This window comes from Salmo salar, chromosome ssa23 (assembly GCF_905237065.1).
Source record: "Salmo salar chromosome ssa23, Ssal_v3.1, whole genome shotgun sequence".
In the NCBI taxonomy this organism is placed as follows: Eukaryota; Metazoa; Chordata; class Actinopteri; order Salmoniformes; family Salmonidae; genus Salmo; species Salmo salar.
The window spans coordinates 49,027,438-49,048,927 of NC_059464.1; the positions used below are offsets into that span (position 1 = coordinate 49,027,438).

At 47.2% G+C, this 21,490-nt stretch overlaps 1 protein-coding gene across 1 annotated transcript in view; it reads right to left on the reverse strand.

The window, feature by feature from the left end:
• The window catches only part of iqch (IQ motif containing H), a 158,356-nt gene that overhangs the window by 120,987 nt on the left and 15,879 nt on the right, over positions 1–21,490 (reverse strand). The window contains exons 6-8 of the mRNA XM_045706147.1: positions 17,382–17,499; positions 15,565–15,684; positions 2,563–2,744 (exon numbers count right to left, since the gene is read on the reverse strand). Coding sequence (XP_045562103.1) covers positions 2,563–2,744; positions 15,565–15,684; positions 17,382–17,499 — 420 coding nt within the window. The remainder of the gene's footprint in view (positions 1–2,562; positions 2,745–15,564; positions 15,685–17,381; positions 17,500–21,490) is intronic.

The window sequence follows — 21,490 nt, forward strand, 5'->3', positions numbered from 1 at the left end:
TTGAGTATCGGAACATTGAGTATCGGAACATTGAGTATCGGAACATTGAGTATCGGAACATTGAGTATCGGAACATCTGAGTATCGGAACATCTGAACATCTGAGTATCGGAACATCTGAACATCTGAACATTGAGTATCGGAACATCTGAACATCGGAACATCTGAGTATCGGAACATCTGAACATCGGAACATCTTAGTATCGGAACATTGAGTATCGGAACATTGAGTATCGGAACATCTGAGTATCAGAACATCTGAGTATCGGAACATCGGAACATCTGAACATCTGAACATCGGAACATCAGAACATCTGAACATTGAGTATCGGAACATCGGAACATCTGAACATCTGAGCATCGGAACATCGGAACATCGGAACATCTGAACATCAGAACATCTGAGTATCGGAACATCGGAACATCTGAACATCTGAACATCGGAACATCGGAACATCTGAACATCAGAACATCTGAACATCGGAACATCGGAACATCTGAACATCTGAGTATCGGAACATCTGAACATCAGAACATCTGAACATCTGAACATTGAGTATCGGAACATTGAGTATCGGAACATTGAGTATCGGAACATCTGAGTATCGGAACATCTGAACATCTGAGTATCGGAACATCTGAACATCTGAACATTGAGTATCGGAACATCTGAACATTGAGTATCGGAACATCTGAACATCGGAACATCTGAGTATCGGAACATCTGAACATCGGAACATCTGAGTATCGGAACATTGAGTATCGGAACATTGAGTATCGGAACATCTGAGTATCAGAACATCTGAGTATCGGAACATCGGAACATCTGAACATCTGAACATCGGAACATCAGAACATCTGAACATTGAGTATCGGAACATCTGAACATCTGAGTATCGGAACATCTGAACATTGAGTATCGGAACATCTGAACATCGGAACATCTGAGTATCGGAACATCTGAACATCGGAACATCTTAGTATCGGAACATTGAGTATCGGAACATTGAGTATCGGAACATCTGAGTATCAGAACATCTGAGTATCGGAACATCGGAACATCTGAACATCTGAACATCGGAACATCAGAACATCTGAACATTGAGTATCGGAACATCGGAACATCTGAACATCTGAACATCAGAACATCAGAACATCTGAACATCTGAGTATCGGAACATTGGAACATCTGAACATCAGAACATCTGAGTATCGGAACATCGGAACATCTGAACATCTGAGTATCGGAACATCGGAACATCTGAACATCTGAGTATCGGAACATCGGAACATCTGAACATCTGAACATCAGAACATCTGAACATCTGAGTATCGGAACATCGGAACATCTGAACATCTGAACATCTGAACATCAGAACATCTGAACATCTGAACATCTGAGTATCGGAACATCGGAACATCGGAACATCGGAACATCGGAACATCTGAGCATCACAACTGAGAATTGTAAAGTTTTCTCTCCGACCCCATTACAACATTTCAGGAAATGAACTTTAAAATTTTAAATTCTCTCTCCACCATCAAGAGCGGGTGGATGTTTTGCTGCGAGGTGGAAGCAAATCTCGCTTAGGTCTCCCAAAAGGACAGTTTCTTTACTAGCTCTGGTGACAAGTAGAATTGTGCAACACTAGTCACAAAAGACGAAGGTCCAAGCTAGTTACCTGGGGGTTGGGGGGTGAAACAGGAAGTACCAACCTGGGGGTTGAGGGGTGAAACAGGAAGTACCAACCTGGGGGTTGGGGGGTGAAACAGGAAGTACCAACCTGGGGGTTGGGGGGTGAAACAGGAAGTACCAACCTGGGGGTTGGGGGTGAAACAGGGAAGTACCAACCTGGGGGTTGGGGGTGAAACAGGAAGTACCAACCTGGGGGTTGGGGGGTGAAACAGGAAGTACCAACCTGGGGGTTGGGGGGTGAAACAGGAAGTACCAACCTGGGGGTTGGGGGGTGAAACAGGAAGTACCAACCTGGGGGTTGGGGGGTGAAACAGGAAGTACCAACCTGGGGGTTGGGGGTGAAACAGGAAGTACCAACCTGGGGGTTGGGGGTGAAACAGGAAGTACCAACCTGGGGGTTGGGGGGTGAAACAGGAAGTACCAGCCTGGGGGTTGAGGGGTGAAACAGGAAGTACCAACCTGGGGGTTGGGGGGTGAAACAGGAAGTACCAACCTGGGGGTTGAGGGGTGAAACAGGAAGTACCAACCTGGGGGTTGAGGGGTGAAACAGGAAGTACCAACCTGGGGGTTGAGGGGTGAAACAGGAAGTACCAACCTGGGGGTTGAGGGGTGAGACAGGAAGTACCAACCTGAGGGTTGGGGGGTGAAACAGGAAGTACCAACCTGGGGGTTGAGGGGTGAGACAGGAAGTACCAACCTGGGGGTTAAGGGGTGAGACAGGAAGTACCAACCTGGGGGTTGAGGGGTGAAACAGGAAGTACCAACCTGGGGGTTGAGGGGTGAGACAGGAAGTACCAACCTGGGGGTTGAGGGGTGAAACAGGAAGTACCAACCTGGGGGTTGAGGGGTGAGACAGGAAGTACCAACCTGGGGGTTGAGGGGTGCAAGCCGGGTCATTTGCCTGTGTTCGGAGCTCTTGGAGCTGGCGGAGGTGGGCGGGGTGTGGATGGTCCAGGTGGACCGGCGTGCTCTGCCGTGACCGTGGGAGAGGTCAGGATCCTTGCCCCAGATCAAGTCCCTCTGACCCCGCCATGTCTTCTCTGGCAGGGCTAAGAGGGAAAACATTTTCAATTCTGTTTTAAAAAAAATACATGTTTGTGATGAAGCAGACTGTCTTTATCCATTAGATAAGGATTATATAACATCCATCTATCATAACCATTTCAAATAAAACATTCTTCAAAACTACAAGCTACCTGCAAACTCAGGGCTAGTGTACACTCAGAGCTTGTGTACACACTCAGGGCTAGTGTAGACACTCAGAGCTAGTGTAGACACTCAGAACTAGTGTAGACACTCAGAGCTAGTGTACACACTCAGAGCTAGTGTAGACACTCAGAGCTAGTGTAGACACTCAGAGCTAGTGTAGACACTCAGAATTAGTGTAGACACTCAGAGCTAGTGTACACACTCAGAGCTAGTGTACACTCAGAGCTAGTGTACACACTCAGAGCTAGTGTACACTCAGAGGTAGTGTACACACTCAGAAGTAGTGTACACACTCAGAGCTAGTGTACACACTCAGAGCTAGTGTAGACACTCAGAGCTAGTGTAGACACTCAGGGGTAGTGTACACACTCAGAGCTAGTGTAGACACTCAGAGCTAGTGTACACACTCAGAGCTAGTGTACACACTCAGAGCTAGTGTAGACACTCAGAGCTAGTGTAGACACTCAGGGCTAGTGTAGATACTCAGAGCTAGTGTACACACTCAGAGCTAGTGTACACACTCAGAGCTAGTGTAGACACTCAGGGCTAGTGTAGACATTCAGGGCTAGTGTACACTCAGGGCTAGTATAGACACTCAGAACTAGTGTACACACTCATGGATAGTGTAGACACTCAGAGCTAGTGTAGACACTCAGAGCTAGTGTACACTCAGAGCTAACACTCAGAGCTAGTGTACACTCAGAGCTAGTGTAGACACTCAGAGCTAGTGTACACTCAGAGCTAGTGTAGACACTCAGAGCTAGTGTACACTCAGAGCTAGTGTACACTCAGAGCTAGTGTAGACACTCAGAGCTAGTGTAGACACTCAGGGCTAGTGTAGACACTCAGAGCTAGTGTACACTCAGAACTAGTGTACACTCAGAGCTAGTGTAGACACTCAGGGATAGTGTAGACACTCAGAGCTAGTGCAGACACTCAGAGCTAGTGTAGACACTCAGAGCTAACACTCAGAGCTAGTGTAGACACTCAGAGCTAGTGTACACTCAGAGCTAGTGTACACTCAGAGCTAGTGTAGACACTCAGGGATAGTGTAGACACTCAGAGCTAGTGCAGACACTCAGAGCTAGTGTAGACACTCAGAGCTAGTGTACACTCAGGGCTAGTGTAGACACTCAGAGCTAGTGTACACTCAGGGCTAGTGTAGACACTCAGGGATAGGAAAGACAGACAGAGCTAGTGTAGACACTCAGGGCTAGTGTACACTCATAGCTAGTGTACACTCAGAGCTAGTGTAGACACTCAGAGCTAGTGTAGACACTCAGAGCTAGTGTACACTCAGAGCTAGTGTACACTCAGGGCTAGTGTAGACACTCAGGGGATAGGAAAGACAGACAGACAGACAGACAGACAGACAGACAGACAGACAGACAGACAGACAGACAGACAGACAGACAGACAGACAGACAGACAGACAGACAGACAGACATGTAGACTATTTAAATATACAGCAGATGGGGGAATTACACAGAAAGAGACATCAAGAAGGAACCAAAAGAGATGGAAAAGGGGAAATAAATCACATTTACAGATTGGATTGGTTTCCACAAAATAAATACAGTGTGTGTAGGAGAAGGACCCGTAGTGCTCTCTCTCTCTCTCTCTCTCTCTCTCTCTCTCTCTCTCTCTCTCTCTCTCTCCGTTGTATCGCGATCATATCTCAACACAATGCTGTGAGTTTCACATAACCAGGGCTATTGAGGCAGGGCTCCCATGCCAAGCTGGTCTCACATCAGTGACCTGTTTCCAAGGAGAGACGGCTCTTTCTCCCTGCCTAACCAGCATCTCTGTCTGAGACGCTTGAGACTCATGTGTGATGAGAATAGTGTTTTTCTGTCCTGTATGATAACTGTATTAGTTGGAAGTGTCAGAACACAACAACAAAAAACAATGGCATAGTAAAATGTGACTGAGATCCAGTGGAGGGGGGGAGGGGGGTCCGGTATTCATAAAAGCCTTTCAGAGTAGGAGTGTTGATCGAGGATCAGGTCATCCCCCCCCCTGGTCCATTCATGATCATTTCAGAAGGAAAGACTCCTACTCTGAGACGCTGTATGAATATGGGCCCAGTGTGTCTAGAATAATCAAGTATAGAACAAACAGTGAATGTAATCTCTTGTCTGAGCCTTTCAGTCCACATGAGAACTGTGTTAGGTTAGGCCATCAGAACCTCTAGGTACTGTCTGATCAGAACTGTGTTAGGTTAGGCCATCAGAACCTCTAGGTACTGTCTGATCAGAACTGTGTTAGGTTAGGTCATCAGAACCTCTAGGTACTGTCTGATCAGAACTGTGTTAGGTTAGGCCATCAGAACCTCTAGGTACTGTCTGATCAGAACTGTGTTAGGTTAGGCCATCAGAACCTCTAGGTACTGTCTGATCAGAACTGTGTTAGGCCATCAGAACCTCTAGGTACTGTCTGATCAGAACTGTGTTAGGTTAGGCCATCAGAACCTCTAGGTACTGTCTGATCAGAACTGTGTTAGGTTAGGCCATCAGAACCTCTAGGTACTGTCTGATCAGAACTGTGTTAGGTTAGGCCATCAGAACCTCTAGGTACTGTCTGATCAGAACTGTGTTAGGTTAGGCCATCAGAACCTCTAGGTACTGTCTGATCAGAACCTCTAGGTACTGTCTGACCAGAACTGTGTTAGGTTAGGCCATCAGAACCTCTAGGTACTGTCTGACCAGAACTGTGTTAGGTTAGGCCATCAGAACCTCTAGGTACTGTCTGACCAGAACTGTGTTAGGTTAGGCCATCAGAACCTCTAGGTACTGTCTGATAAGAATTGTGTTAGGTTAGGCCATCAGAACCTCTAGGTACTGTCTGATCAGAACTGTGTTAGGTTAGGCCATCAGAACCTCTAGGTACTGTCTGATAAGAATTGTGTTAGGTTAGGCCATCAGAACCTCTAGGTACTGTCTGATCAGAACTGTGTTAGGTTAGGCCATCAGAACCTCTAGGTACTGTCTGACCAGAACTGTGTTAGGTTAGGCCATCAGAACCTCTAGGTACTGTCTGATCAGAACTGTGTTAGGTTAGGCCATCAGAACCTCTAGGTACTGTCTGATCAGAACTGTGTTAGGCCATCAGAACCTCTAGGTACTGTCTGATCAGAACTGTGTTAGGTTAGGCCATCAGAACCTCTAGGTACTGTCTGATCAGAACTGTGTTAGGTTAGGCCATCAGAACCTCTAGGTACTGTCTGATCAGAACTGTGTTAGGTTAGGCCATCAGAACCTCTAGGTACTGTCTGATCAGAACTGTGTAGTTAGGCCATCAGAACCTCTAGGTACTGTCTGATCAGAACTGTGTTAGGTTAGGCCATCAGAACCTCTAGGTACTGTCTGATCAGAACTGTGTTAGGTTAGGCCATCAGAACCTCTAGGTACTGTCTGATCAGAACTGTGTTAGGTTAGGCCATCAGAACCTCTAGGTACTGTCTGATCAGAACTGTGTTAGGTTAGGCCATCAGAACCTCTAGGTACTGTCTGATCAGAACTGTGTTAGGTTAGGCCATCAGAACCTCTAGGTACTGTCTGATCAGAACTGTGTTAGGTTAGGCCATCAGAACCTCTAGGTACTGTCTGATCAGAACTGTGTTAGGTTAGGCCATCAGAACCTCTAGGTACTGTCTGATCAGAACTGTGTTAGGTTAGGCCATCAGAACCTCTAGGTACTGTCTGATCAGAACTGTGTTAGGTTAGGCCATCAGAACCTCTAGGTACTGTCTGATCAGAACTGTGTTAGGTTAGGCCATCAGAACCTCTAGGTACTGTCTGATCAGAACTGTGTTAGGTTAGGTCATCAGAACCTCTAGGTACTGTCTGATCAGAACTGTGTTAGGTTAGGCCATCAGAACCTCTAGGTACTGTCTGATCAGAACTGTGTTAGGCCATCAGAACCTCTAGGTACTGTCTGATCAGAACTGTGTTAGGTTAGGCCATCAGAACCTCTAGGTACTGTCTGATCAGAACTGTGTTAGGTTAGGCCTTCAGAACCTCTAGGTACTGTCTGATCAGAACTGTGTTAGGTTAGGCCTTCAGAACCTCTAGGTACTGTCTGACCAGAACTGTGTTAGGTTAGGCCATCAGAACCTCTAGGTACTGTCTGACCAGAACTGTGTTAGGTTAGGCCATCAGAACCTCTAGGTACTGTCTGACCAGAACTGTGTTAGGTTAGGCCATCAGAACCTCTAGGTACTGTCTGATAAGAATTGTGTTAGGTTAGGCCATCAGAACCTCTAGGTACTGTCTGATCAGAACTGTGTTAGGTTAGGCCATCAGAACCTCTAGGTACTGTCTGATAAGAATTGTGTTAGGTTAGGCCATCAGAACCTCTAGGTACTGTCTGATCAGAACTGTGTTAGGTTAGGCCATCAGAACCTCTAGGTACTGTCTGATCAGAACTGTGTTAGGTTAGGCCATCAGAACCTCTAGGTACTGTCTGATCAGAACTGTGTTAGGTTAGGCCATCAGAACCTCTAGGTACTGTCTGATCAGAACTGTGTGGTTAGGCCATCAGAACCTCTAGGTACTGTCTGATCAGAACTGTGTTAGGTTAGGCCATCAGAACCTCTAGGTACTGTCTGATCAGAACTGTGTTAGGTTAGGCCATCAGAACCTCTAGGTACTGTCTGATCAGAACTGTGTTAGGTTAGGCCTTCAGAACCTCTAGGTACTGTCTGATCAGAACTGTGTTAGGCCATCAGAACCTCTAGGTACTGTCTGATCAGAACTGTGTTAGGTTAGGCCATCAGAACCTCTAGGTACTGTCTGATCAGAACTGTGTTAGGTTAGGCCATCAGAACCTCTAGGTACTGTCTGATCAGAACTGTGTTAGGTTAGGCCATCAGAACCTCTAGGTACTGTCTGATCAGAACTGTGTTAGGTTAGGCCATCAGAACCTCTAGGTACAGTCTGATCAGAACTGTGTTAGGTTAGGTCATCAGAACCTCTAGGTACTGTCTGATCAGAACTGTGTTAGGTTAGGCCATCAGAACCTCTAGGTACTGTCTGATCAGAACTGTGTTAGGTTAGGCCTTCAGAACCTCTAGGTACTGTCTGATCAGAACTGTGTTAGGTTAGGTCATCAGAACCTCTAGGTACTGTCTGATCAGAACTGTGTTAGGTTAGGCCATCAGAACCTCTAGGTACTGTCTGATCAGAACTGTGTTAGGTTAGGCCATCAGAACCTCTAGGTACTGTCTGATCAGAACTGTGTTAGGTTAGGCCTTCAGAACCTCTAGGTACTGTCTGATCAGAACTGTGTTAGGTTAGGCCTTCAGAACCTCTAGGTACAGTCTGACAGAGAACTGTGTTAGGTTATGAATACCCTGGCTATTGGCTGATGTTTAGCCCACAGAGCAGTATGAATACCCTGGCTATTGGCTGATGTCGAGCCCACAGAGCAGTATGAATACCCTGGCTATTGGCCGATGTTGAGCCCACAGAGCAGTATGAATACCCTGGCTATTGGCTGATGTTTAGCCCACAGAGCAGTATGAATACCCTGGCTATTGGCCGATGTTGAGCCCACAGAGCAGTATGAATACCCTGGCTATTGGCTGACGTTTAGCCCACAGAGCAGTATGAATACCCTGGCTATTGGCTGACGTTTAGCCCACAGAGCAGTATGAATACCCTGGCTATTGGCTGACGTTTAGCCCACAGAGCAGTATGAATACCCTGGCTATTGGCTGATGTTTAGCCCACAGAGCAGTATGAATACCCTGGCTATTGGCTGCTGTTTAGCCCACAGAGCAGTATGAATACCCTGGCTATTGGCTGATGTTTAGCCCACAGAGCAGTATGAATACCCTGGCTATTGGCTGACGTTTAGCCCACAGAGCAGTATGAATACCCTGGCTATTGGCTGACGTTTAGCCCACAGAGCAGTATGAATACCCTGGCTATTGGCTGATGTCCAGCCCACAGAGCAGTATGAATACCCTGGCTATTGGCTGATGTCGAGCCCACAGAGCAGTATGAATACCCTGGCTATTGGCTGATGTTTAGCCCACAGAGCAGTATGATTACCCTGGCTATTGGCTGCTGTTTAGCCCACAGAGCAGTATGAATACCCTGGCTATTGGCTGATGTTTAGCCCACAGAGCAGTATGAATACCCTGGCTATTGGCTGATGTCGAGCCCACAGAGCAGTATGAATACCCTGGCTATTGGCTGATGTCGAGCCCACAGAGCAGTATGAATACCCTGGCTATTGGCTGACGTTTAGCCCACAGAGCAGTATGAATACCCTGGCTATTGGCTGACGTCGAGCCCACAGAGCAGTATGAATACCCTGGCTATTGGCTGATGTTTAGCCCACAGAGCAGTATGAATACCCTGGCTATTGGCTGATGTTTAGCCCACAGAGCAGTATGATTACCCTGGCTATTGGCTGATGTCGAGCCCACAGAACAGTATGAATACCCTGGCTATTGGCTGATGTTTAGCCCATAGAGCAGTATGAATACCCTGGCTATTGGCTGACGTTTAGCCCAAAGAGCAGTATGAATACCCTGGCTATTGGCTGACGTTTAGCCCACAGAGCAGTATGAATACCCTGGCTATTGGCCGATGTTTAGCCCACAGAGCAGTATGAATACCCTGGCTATTGGCTGATGTTGAGCCCACAGAGCAGTATGAATACCCTGGCTATTGGCTGATGTTTAGCCCACAGAGCAGTATGAATACCCTGGCTATTGGCTGATGTTTAGCCCACAGAGCAGTATGATTACCCTGGCTATTGGCTGATGTCGAACCCACAGAACAGTATGAATACCCTGGCTATTGGCTGATGTTTAGCCCATAGAGCAGTATGAATACCCTGGCTATTGGCTGATGTTTAGCCCACAGAGCAGTATGAATACCCTGGCTATTGGCTGACGTTTAGCCCACAGAGCAGTATGAATACCCTAGCTATTGGCTGATGTTTAGCCCACAGAGTAGTATGAATACCCTGGCTATTGGCTGCTGTTTAGCCCACAGAGCAGTATGAATACCCTGGCTATTGGCTGATGTTTAGCCCACAGAGCAGTATGAATACCCTGGCTATTGGCTGATGTCGAGCCCACAGAGCAGTATGAATACCCTGGCTATTGGCTGATGTTTAGCCCACAGAGCAGTATGAATACCCTGGCTATTGGCTGATGTCGAGCCCACAGAGCAGTATGAATACCCTGGCTATTGGCTGATGTCTAGCCCACAGAGCAGTATGAATACCCTGGCTATTGGCTGACGTTTAGCCCACAGAGCAGTATGAATACCCTGGCTATTGGCTGATGTTTAGCCCACAGAGCAGTATGAATACCCTGGCTATTGGCTGATGTCGAGCCCACAGAGCAGTATGAATACCCTGGCTATTGGCTGATGTCGAGCCCACAGAGCAGTATGAATACCCTGGCTATTGGCTGACGTTTAGCCCACAGAGCAGTATGAATACCCTAGCTATTGGCTGATGTCGAGCCCACAGAGCAGTATGAATACCCTGGCTATTGGCTGACGTTTAGCCCACAGAGCAGTATGAATACCCTGGCTATTGGCTGATGTCGAGCCCACAGAGCAGTATGAATACCCTGGCTATTGGCTGATGTCGAGCCCACAGAGCAGTATGAATACCCTGGCTATTGGCTGATGTTTAGCCCACAGAGCAGTATGAATACCCTGGCTATTGGCTGATGTTTAGCCCACAGAGCAGTATGATTACCCTGGCTATTGGCTGACGTCGAGCCCACAGAGCAGTATGAATACCCTGGCTATTGGCTGACGTTTAGCCCACAGAGCAGTATGAATACCCTGGCTATTGGCTGACGTTTAGCCCAAAGAGCAGTATGAATACCCTGGCTATTGGCTGACGTTTAGCCCACAGAGCAGTATGAATACCCTGGCTATTGGCCGATGTTTAGCCCACAGAGCAGTATGAATACCCTGGCTATTGGCTGATGTTGAGCCAACAGAGCAGTATGAATACCCTGGCTATTGGCTGATGTTTAGCCCACAGAGCAGTATGAATACCCTGGCTATTGGCTGATGTTTAGCCCACAGAGCAGTATGATTACCCTGGCTATTGGCTGATGTCGAGCCCACAGAGCAGTATGAATACCCTGGCTATTGGCTGATGTTTAGCCCATAGAGCAGTATGAATACCCTGGCTATTGGCTGATGTTTAGCCCACAGAGCAGTATGAATACCCTGGCTATTGGCTGACGTTTAGCCCACAGAGCAGTATGAATACCCTAGCTATTGGCTGATGTTTAGCCCACAGAGCAGTATGAATACCCTGGCTATTGGCTGCTGTTTAGCCCACAGAGCAGTATGAATACCCTGGCTATTGGCTGATGTTTAGCCCACAGAGCAGTATGAATACCCTGGCTATTGGCTGATGTCGAGCCCACAGAGCAGTATGAATACCCTGGCTATTGGCTGATGTCGAGCCCACAGAGCAGTATGAATACCCTGGCTATTGGCTGATGTCTAGCCCACAGAGCAGTATGAATACCCTGGCTATTGGTTGACGTTTAGCCCACAGAGCAGTATGAATACCCTGGCTGTTGGCTGACGTTGAGCCCACAGAGCAGTATGAATACCCTGGCTATTGGCTGACGTCGAACCCACAGAGCAGTATGAATACCCTGGCTATTGGCTGACGTGGAGCCCACAGAGCAGTATGAATACCCTGGCTATTGGCTGATGTCGAGCCCACAGAGCAGTATGAATACCCTGGCTATTGGCTGATGTCGAGCCCACAGAGCAGTATGAATACCCTGGCTATTGGCTGATGTTTAGCCCACAGAGCAGTATGAATACCCTGGCTATTGGCTGATGTTTAGCCCACAGAGCAGTATGAATACCCTGGCTATTGGCTGACGTTTAGCCCACAGAGCAGTATGAATACCCTGGCTATTGGCTGACGTTTAGCCCACAGAGCAGTATGAATACCCTGGCTATTGGCTGATGTTGAGCCCACAGAGCAGTATGAATACCCTGGCTATTGGCTGATGTTTAGCCCACAGAGCAGTATGAATACCCTGGCTATTGGCTGACGTTTAGCCCACAGAGCAGTATGATTACCCTGGCTATTGGCTGATGTCGAGCCCACAGAACAGTATGAATACCCTGGCTATTGGCTGATGTTTAGCCCATAGAGCAGTATGAATACCCTGGCTATTGGCTGATGTTTAGCCCACAGAGCAGTATGAATACCCTGGCTATTGGCTGACGTTTAGCCCACAGAGCAGTATGAATACAGTAGCTATTGGCTGATGTTTAGCCCACAGAGCAGTATGAATACCCTGGCTATTGGCTGCTGTTTAGCCCACAGAGCAGTATGAATACCCTGGCTATTGGCTGATGTTTAGCCCACAGAGCAGTATGAATACCCTGGCTATTGGCTGATGTCGAGCCCACAGAGCAGTATGAATACCCTGGCTGTTGGCTGATGTCTAGCCCACAGAGCAGTATGAATACCCTGGCTATTGGCCGATGTCGAGCCCACAGAGCAGTATGAATACCCTGGCTATTGGCTGACGTTTAGCCCACAGAGCAGTATGAATACCCTGGCTATTGGCTGACGTTTAGCCCACAGAGCAGTATGAATACCCTGGCTATTGGCTGACGTTTAGCCCACAGAGCAGTATGAATACCCTGGCTATTGGCTGACGTTTAGCCCACAGAGCAGTATGAATACCCTGGCTATTGGCTGACGTTTAGCCCACAGAGCAGTATGAATACCCTGGCTATTGGCTGATGTTTAGCCCACAGAGCAGTATGAATACCCTGGCTATTGGCTGATGTTGAGCCCACAGAGCAGTATGAATACCCTGGCTATTGGCTGATGTTTAGCCCACAGAGCAGTATGAATACCCTGGCTATTGGCTGATGTTTAGCCCACAGAGCAGTATGATTACCCTGGCTATTGGCTGATGTCGAGCCCACAGAACAGTATGAATACCCTGGCTATTGGCTGATGTTTAGCCCATAGAGCAGTATGAATACCCTGGCTATTGGCTGATGTTTAGCCCACAGAGCAGTATGAATACCCTGGCTATTGGCTGACGTTTAGCCCACAGAGCAGTATGAATACCCTAGCTATTGGCTGATGTTTAGCCCACAGAGCAGTATGAATACCCTGGCTATTGGCTGCTGTTTAGCCCACAGAGCAGTATGAATACCCTGGCTATTGGCTGACGTTTAGCCCACAGAGCAGTATGAATACCCTGGCTATTGGCTGATGTCGAGCCCACAGAGCAGTATGAATACCCTGGCTATTGGCTGATGTTTAGCCCACAGAGCAGTATGAATACCCTGGCTATTGGCTGATGTCGAGCCCACAGAGCAGTATGAATACCCTGGCTATTGGCTGATGTCTAGCCCACAGAGCAGTATGAATACCCTGGCTATTGGCTGACGTTTAGCCCACAGAGCAGTATGAATACCCTGGCTGTTGGCTGACGTTGAGCCCACAGAGCAGTATGAATACCCTGGCTATTGGCTGACGTCGAACCCACAGAGCAGTATGAATACCCTGGCTATTGGCTGACGTGGAGCCCACAGAGCAGTATGAATACCCTGGCTATTGGCTGATGTCGAGCCCACAGAGCAGTATGAATACCCTGGCTATCGGCTGATGTCGAGCCCACAGAGCAGTATGAATACCCTGGCTATTGGCTGATCTCGAGCCCACAGAGCAGTATGAATACCCTGGCTATTGGCTGATGTTTAGACCACAGAGCAGTATGAATACCCTGGCTATTGGCTGACGTTTAGCCCACAGAGCAGTATGAATACCCTGGCTATTGGCTGACGTTTAGCCCACAGAGCAGTATGAATACCCTGGCTATTGGCTGACGTTTAGCCCACAGAGCAGTATGAATACCCTGGCTATTGGCTGATGTTTAGCCCACAGAGCAGTATGAATACCCTGGCTATTGGCTGATGTTTAGCCCACAGAGCAGTATGAATACCCTGGCTATTGGCTGATGTTTAGCCCACAGAGCAGTATGAATACCCTGGCTATTGGCTGATGTCGAGCCCACAGAGCAGTATGAATACCCTGGCTATTGGCTGACGTTTAGCCCACAGAGCAGTATGAATACCCTGGCTATTGGCTGATGTCGAGCCCACAGAGCAGTATGAATACCCTGGCTATTGGCTGATGTCTAGCCCACAGAGCAGTATGAATACCCTGGCTATTGGCTGACGTTTAGCCCACAGAGCAGTATGAATACCCTGGCTGTTGGCTGATGTTGAGCCCACAGAGCAGTATGAATACCCTGGCTATTGGCTGACGTCGAACCCACAGAGCAGTATGAATACCCTGGCTATTGGCTGACGTGGAGCCCACAGAGCAGTATGAATACCCTGGCTATTGGCTGATGTCGAGCCCACAGAGCAGTATGAATACCCTGGCTATCGGCTGATGTCGAGCCCACAGAGCAGTATGAATACCCTGGCTATTGGCTGATCTCGAGCCCACAGAGCAGTATGAATACCCTGGCTATTGGCTGACGTTTAGCCCACAGAGCAGTATGAATATCCAGGCTATTGGCTGACGTTTAGCCCACAGAGCAGTATGAATACCCTGGCTATTGGCTGACGTTTAGCCCACAGAGCAGTATGAATACCCTGGCTATTGGCTGACGTTTAGCCTACAGAGCAGTATGAATACCCTGGCTATTGGCTGATGTCTAGCCCACAGAGCAGTATGAATACCCTGGCTATTGGCTGATGTCGAGCCCACAGAGCAGTATGAATACCCTGGCTATTGGCTGATGTCGAGCCCACAGAGCAGTATGAATACCCTGGCTATTGGCTGATGTCGAGCCCACAGAGCAGTATGAATACCCTGGCTATTGGCTGACGTTTAGCCCACAGAGCAGTATGAATACCCTGGCTATTGGCTGATGTTGAGCCCACAGAGCAGTATGAATACCCTGGCTATTGGCTGATGTCGAGCCCACAGAGCAGTATGAATACCCTGGCTATTGGCTGATGTCGAGCCCACAGAGCAGTATGAATACCCTGGCTATTGGCTGATGTCGAGCCCACAGAGCAGTATGAATACCCTGGCTATCGGCTGACGTCGAGCCCACAGAGCAGTATGAATACCCTGGCTATTGGCTGATGTCGAGCCCACAGAGCAGTATGAATACCTTGGCTATTGGCTGATGTCTAGCCCACAGAGCAGTATGAATACCTTGGCTATTGGCTGACGTCGAGCCCACAGAGCAGTATGAATACCCTGGCTATTGGCTGACGTCGAGCCCACAGAGCAGTATGAATACCCTGGCTATTGGCTGATGTCGAGCCCACAGAGCAGTATGAATACCCTGGCTATTGGCTGATGTCGAGCCCACGGAGAGGCCAAAACTGATTCTAGACCAACACTCCTACTATACTCCGGGACGTTTTAAGTGTGTCTGTAACGGTCCAGTGTGACTCAAGTTGTTTAGAGCATGGCTCTTGCAACGCCCAGGGGCGTTGTGGGTTTTATTCCCACGGCGGCGGGAGGAGGGGGAGACCAGGACGGAGAAAAGAACATATGAAAAGTCTTGTACTCTCACTACTGCAAGTTGCTCTGGGTAAGAGCGTCTGCTAAAAATGGAAACATGTCAAATAATAATAATGAAGAAGAACTGACCCATCTTGGAGGAGCAGCTCTCTTCTCTACGGTGTAACGGAGCAGCCGCGGGTCGGACAGGAGCCCAGAACAGATCTGTAGCTGTGGATGGTAAACCTTTCTCCAGTAGACTGGCAATGCCTGCAAACACAGCGACAACACTCAATATGACAGAATGACATATAAGACCTCAATCAATATAGCATACTGTACACATCAGTGACTGGCTGCGATAACGATAGTGATCGTGTGGTTAAGAGAGTGATAATGTGATTACGGTAATGATAATGTGGTTATAATAGTGATAGTGTGGCTGTGATGATGATTGTGTGGTTAAGAGAGTGATAATGTGGTTACGATAATGATAATGATATTGTGGTTATGATAGTGATAATGTGGCTGTGATAGTGTGGTTAAGAGTGTGGTTAAGAGAGTGATAATGTGGCTATGATAACGATAGTGATAATGATAGTGTGGTTGCGATAGTGTGGTTAAGAGAGTGATAATGTGGCTGTGATAATAATAGTGATAGTGTGGCTGTGATAATGATAGTGTGGTTGCGATAATGATAATGATAGTGTGGTTGCGATAATGATAATGATAGTGTGGTTGCGATAATGATAATGATAGTGTGGCTGCGATAATGATAGTGTGGTTGCGATAATGATAATGATAGTGTGGCTGCAATAATGATAATGATAATGATAGTGTGGCTGCGATAATGATAGTGATAGTGTGGCTGCGATAATGATAGTGTGGTTGTGATAATGATAGTGTCTGTGATAATGATAGTGTGGTTGTGATAGTGATAATGTAGCTATGATAATGATAGTGTGGCTGCGATAATGTGGCTGTGATAATGATAGTGAGTGTGGCTGCGATAATGATAGTTTGGTTGGGATAATGATAGTGTCTGTGATAATGATAGTGTGGTTGTGATAGTGATAATGTAGCTATGATAATGATAGTGTGGCTGCGATAATGTGTGGTTGTGATAGTGATAATGTGGCTGTGATAATGATAATGCGGCTGTGATAATGTGGATGTGATAATGATAATGATAGTGTGTCTGTGATAATGATAGTGTGGTTGTGATAGTGATAATGTAGCTATGATAATGATAGTGTGGCTGTGATAATGTGTGGTTGTGATAGTGATAATGTGGCTGTGATAATGATAGTGTGGTTGTGACAGTGATAATGTGGCTGTGATATTGATAGTGATAGTGTGGCTATGATAATGATAGTGTGGTTGTGATAATGATAATGTGGCTGTGACAGTGATAATGTGGCTGTGATAATGATAGTGTGGTTGTGATAATGATAGTGTGGTTGCGATAATGATAGTGTGGTTGTGATAGTGATAGTGTGGTTGTGATAATGATAGTGTGGTTGCGATAATGATAGTGTGGTTGTGATAGTGATAATGTGGCTGTGATAATGATAGTGTGGCTGTGATAATGATAGTGTGGTTGTGACAGTGATAATGTGGCTGTGATATTGATAGTGATAGTGTGGCTATGATAATGATAGTGTGGTTGCGATAATGATAATGTGGTTGTGACAGTGATAATGCGGCTGTGATAATGATAGTGTGGTTGCGATAATGATAGTGTGGCTGTGACAGTGATAATGCGGCTGTGATAATGATAGTGTGGTTGTGATAGTGATAATGCGGCTGTGATAATGATAGTGTGGCTGTGATAGTAATAATGCGGCTGCGATAATGATAGTGTGGTTGTGACAGTGATAATGCGGCTGTGATAATGATAGTGTGGTTGTGATAGTAATAATGCGGCTGTGATAATGATAGTGATAGCGGTGTGTGTACATGATCACCTGCTGCCATGTCTTCTTCAGACAGTGGTGGTACCAGGTACAGATTGTTGCATGCTCCACCTGGCACTATAGCCAGACTGCCCACTGTGGGACCAGTCACTACCCTTTGAGTGGGCCCCTGGAGAAGACAACAAAGTCAATATTTTATATATATTATTATTGATTGAGACTTTTTCTTGAGAGAGGTGATGGCTGACTGGGGGTTGTATGTCCAATTTCTTCAGGTGTATTTTGCAAGAATCACAGATTACTGAAGTACCCTAAATGAGAGAATATCCCCCAATCATCCAAGTAGACATTAGCCCCTCCCCCAATCATCCAAGTAGACATTAGCCCCTCCCCAATCATCCAAGTAGACATTAGCCCCTCCCCAATCATCCAAGTAGTCATTAGTACCTGCCCCAATCATCCAAGTAGTCATTAGTCCCTCCCCCAATCATCCAAGTAGACATTAGCCCCTCCCCAATCATCCAAGTAGACATTAGTACCTGCCCCAATCATCCAAGTAGTCATTAGTCCCTCCCCCAATCATCCAAGTAGACATTAGTCCCTCCCCCAATCATCCAAGTAGACATGAGTCCCTCCCTGTGTAACAGTAGACATTAGTCCCTCCCTGTGTAACAGTAGACATTAGTCCCTCCCTGTGTAACAGTAGACATTAGTCCCTCCCCCAATCATCCAAGTAGAGATTAGTCCCTCCCTGTGTAACAGTAGACATTAGTCCCTCCCTTTGTAACAGTAGACATTAGTCCCTCCCTGTGTAACAGTAGACATTAGTCCCTCCCCCAATCATCCAAGTAGAGATTAGTCCCTCCCTGTGTAACAGTATACATTAGTCCCTCCCTGTGTAACAGTAGGCATTAGTCCCTCCCTGTGTAACAGTAGACATTAGTCCCTCCCTGTGTAACAGTAGGCATTAGTCCCTCCCTGTGTAACAGTAGGCATTAGTCCTTCCCTGTGTAACAGTAGACATTAGTCCCTCCCTGTGTAACAGTAGGCATTAGTCCATCCCTGTGTAACAGTAGGACTTAGTCCCTCCCGGTGTAACAGTAGACATTAGTCCCTCCCTGTGTAACAGTAGGCATTAGTCCCTCCCTGTGTAACAGTAGACATTAGTCCCTCCCTGTGTAACAGTAGACATTAGTCCCTCCCTGTGTAACAGTAGACATTAGTCCCTCCCTGTGTAACAGTAGACATTAGTCCCTCCCTGTGTAACAGTAGGCATTAGTCCCTCCCTGTGTAACAGTAGACATTAGTCCCTCACTGTGTAACAGTAGGCATTAGTCCCTCCCTGTGTAACAGTAGACATTAGTCCCTCCCTGTGTAACAGTAGGCATTAGTCCCTCCCTGTGTAACAGTAGGCATTAGTCCCTCCCTGTGTAACAGTAGACATTAGTCCCTCCCTGTGTAACAGTAGACATTAGTCCCTCCCTGTGTAACAGTAGACATTAGTCCCTCCCTGTGTAACAGTAGACATTAGTCCCTCCCTGTGTAACAGTAGGCATTAGTCCCTCCCTGTGTAACAGTAGACATTAGTCCCTCCATGTGTAACAGTAGGCATTAGTCCCTCCCTGTGCTGTGTAACAGTAGACATTAGTCCCTCCCTGTGTAACAGTAGGCATTAGTCCCTCCCTGTGTAACAGTAGACATTAGTCCCTCCCTGTGTAACAGTAGGCATTAGTTCCTCCCTGTGAACAGTAGGCATTAGTCCCTCCCTGTGTAACAGTAGACATTAAACCCTCCCTGTGTAACATTAGACATTAGTCCCTCCCTGTGTAACAGTAGACATTAGTCCCTCCCTGTGTAACAGTAGGCATTAGTCCCTCCCTGTGTAACAGTAGGCATTAGTCCCTCCCTGTGTAACAGTAGACATTAAACCCTCCCTGTGTAACATTAGACATTAGTCCCTCCCTGTGTAACAGTAGACATTAGTCCCTCCCTGTGTAACAGTAGACATTAGTCCCTCCCTGTGTAACAGTAGACATTAGTCCCTCCCTGTGTAACAGTAGGTATTAGTCCCTCCCTGTGAACAGTAGGCATTAGTCCCTCCCTGTGTAACAGTAGACATTAGTCCCTCCCTGTGTAACAGTAGGCATTAGTCCCTACCTGTGTAACAGTAGACATTAAACACTCCCTGTGTAACATTAGACATTAGTCCCTCCCTGTGTAACAGTAGACATTAGTCCCTCCCTGTGTAACAGTAGACATTAGTCCCTCCCTGTGTAACAGTAGGCATTAGTCCCTCCCTGTGTAACAGTAGACATTAGTCCCTCCCTGTGTAACAGTAGACATTAGTCCCTCCCTGTGTAACAGTAGGCATTAGTCCCTCCCTGTGTAACAGTAGGCATTAGTCCCTCCCTGTGTAACAGTAGTCATTAGTCCCTCCCTGTGTAACAGTAGACATTAGTCCCTCCCTGTGTAACAGTAGGCATTAGTCCCTCCCTGTGTAACAGTAGACATTAGTCCCTCCCTGTGTAACAGTAGGCATTAGTCCCTCCCTGTGTAACAGTAGACATTAGTCCCTCCCTGTGTAACAGTAGACATTAGTCCCTCACTGTGTAACAGTAGACATTAGTCCCTCCCTGTGCTGTGTAACAGTAGACATTAGTCCCTCCCTGTGCTGTGTAACAGTAGGCATTAGTCCCTCCCTGTGTAACAGTAGACATTAGTCCCTCCCTGTGTAACAGTAGGCATTAGTCCCTCCCTGTGTAACAGTAGACATTAGTCCCTCCCTGTGCAACAGTAGACATTAGTCCCTCCCTGTGTAACAGTAGACATTAGTCCCTCCTTGTGTAACAGTAGACATTAGTCCCTCCCTGTGTAACAGTAGACATTAGTCCCTCCCTGTGTAACAGTAGGCATTAGTCCCTCCCTGTGTAACAGTAGACATTAGTCCCTCCCTGTGTAACAGTAGACATTAGTCCCTCCCTGTGCTGTGTAACAGTAGGCATTAGTCCCTCCCTGTGTAACAGTAGGCATTAGTCCCTCCCTGTGTAACAGTAGGCATTAGTCCCTCCCTGTGTAACAGCAGGCATTAGTCCCTCCCTGTGTAACAGTAGACATTAGTCCCTCCCTGTGTAACAGTAGGCATTAGTCCCTCCCTGTGTAACAGTAGGCATTAGTCCCTCCCTGTGTAACAGTAGGCATTAGTCCCTCCCTGTGTAACAGTAGGCATTAGTCCCTACCTGTGTAACAGTAGACATTAGTCCTTCCCTGTGTAACAGTAGGCATTAGTCCCTCCCTGTGTAACAGTAGGCATTAGTCCCTCCCTGTGTAACAGTAGACATTAGTCCCTCCCTGTGTAACAGTAGGCATTAGTCCCTCCCTGTGTAACAGTAGACATTAGTCCCTCCCTGTGTAACAGTAGGCATTAGTCCCTCCCTGTGAACAGTAGGCATTAGTCCCTCCCTGTGTAACAGTAGACATTAGTCCCTCCCTGTGTAACAGTAGGCATTAGTCCCTCCCTGTGTAACAGTAGACATTAGACCCTCCCTGTGTAACAGTAGACATTGGTCCCTCCCTGTGTAACAGTAGGCATTAGTCCCTCCCTGTGTAACAGTAGACATTAGTCCCTCCCTGTGTAACAGTAGACATTAGTCCCTCCCTGTGTAACAGTAGACATTAGTCCCTCCCTGTGTAACAGTAGACATTAGTCCCTCCCTGTGTAACAGTAGGCATTAGTCCCTCCCTGTGTAACAGTAGGCATTAGTCCCTCCCTGTGTAACAGTAGACATTAGTCCCTCACTGTGTAACAGTAGGCATTAGTCCCTCCCTGTGTAACAGTAGACATTAGTCCCTCCCTGTGTAACAGTAGGCATTAGTCCCTCCCTGTGTAACAGTAGGCATTAGTCCCTCCCTGTGTAACAGTAGACATTAGTCCCTCCCTGTGTAACAGTAGACATTAGTCCCTCCCTGTGTAACAGTAGACATTAGTCCCTCCCTGTGTAACAGTAGACATTAGTCCCTCCCTGTGTAACAGTAGGCATTAGTCCCTCCCTGTGTAACAGTAGACATTAGTCCCTCCATGTGTAACAGTAGGCATTAGTCCCTCCCTGTGCTGTGTAACAGTAGACATTAGTCCCTCCCTGTGTAACAGTAGGCATTAGTCC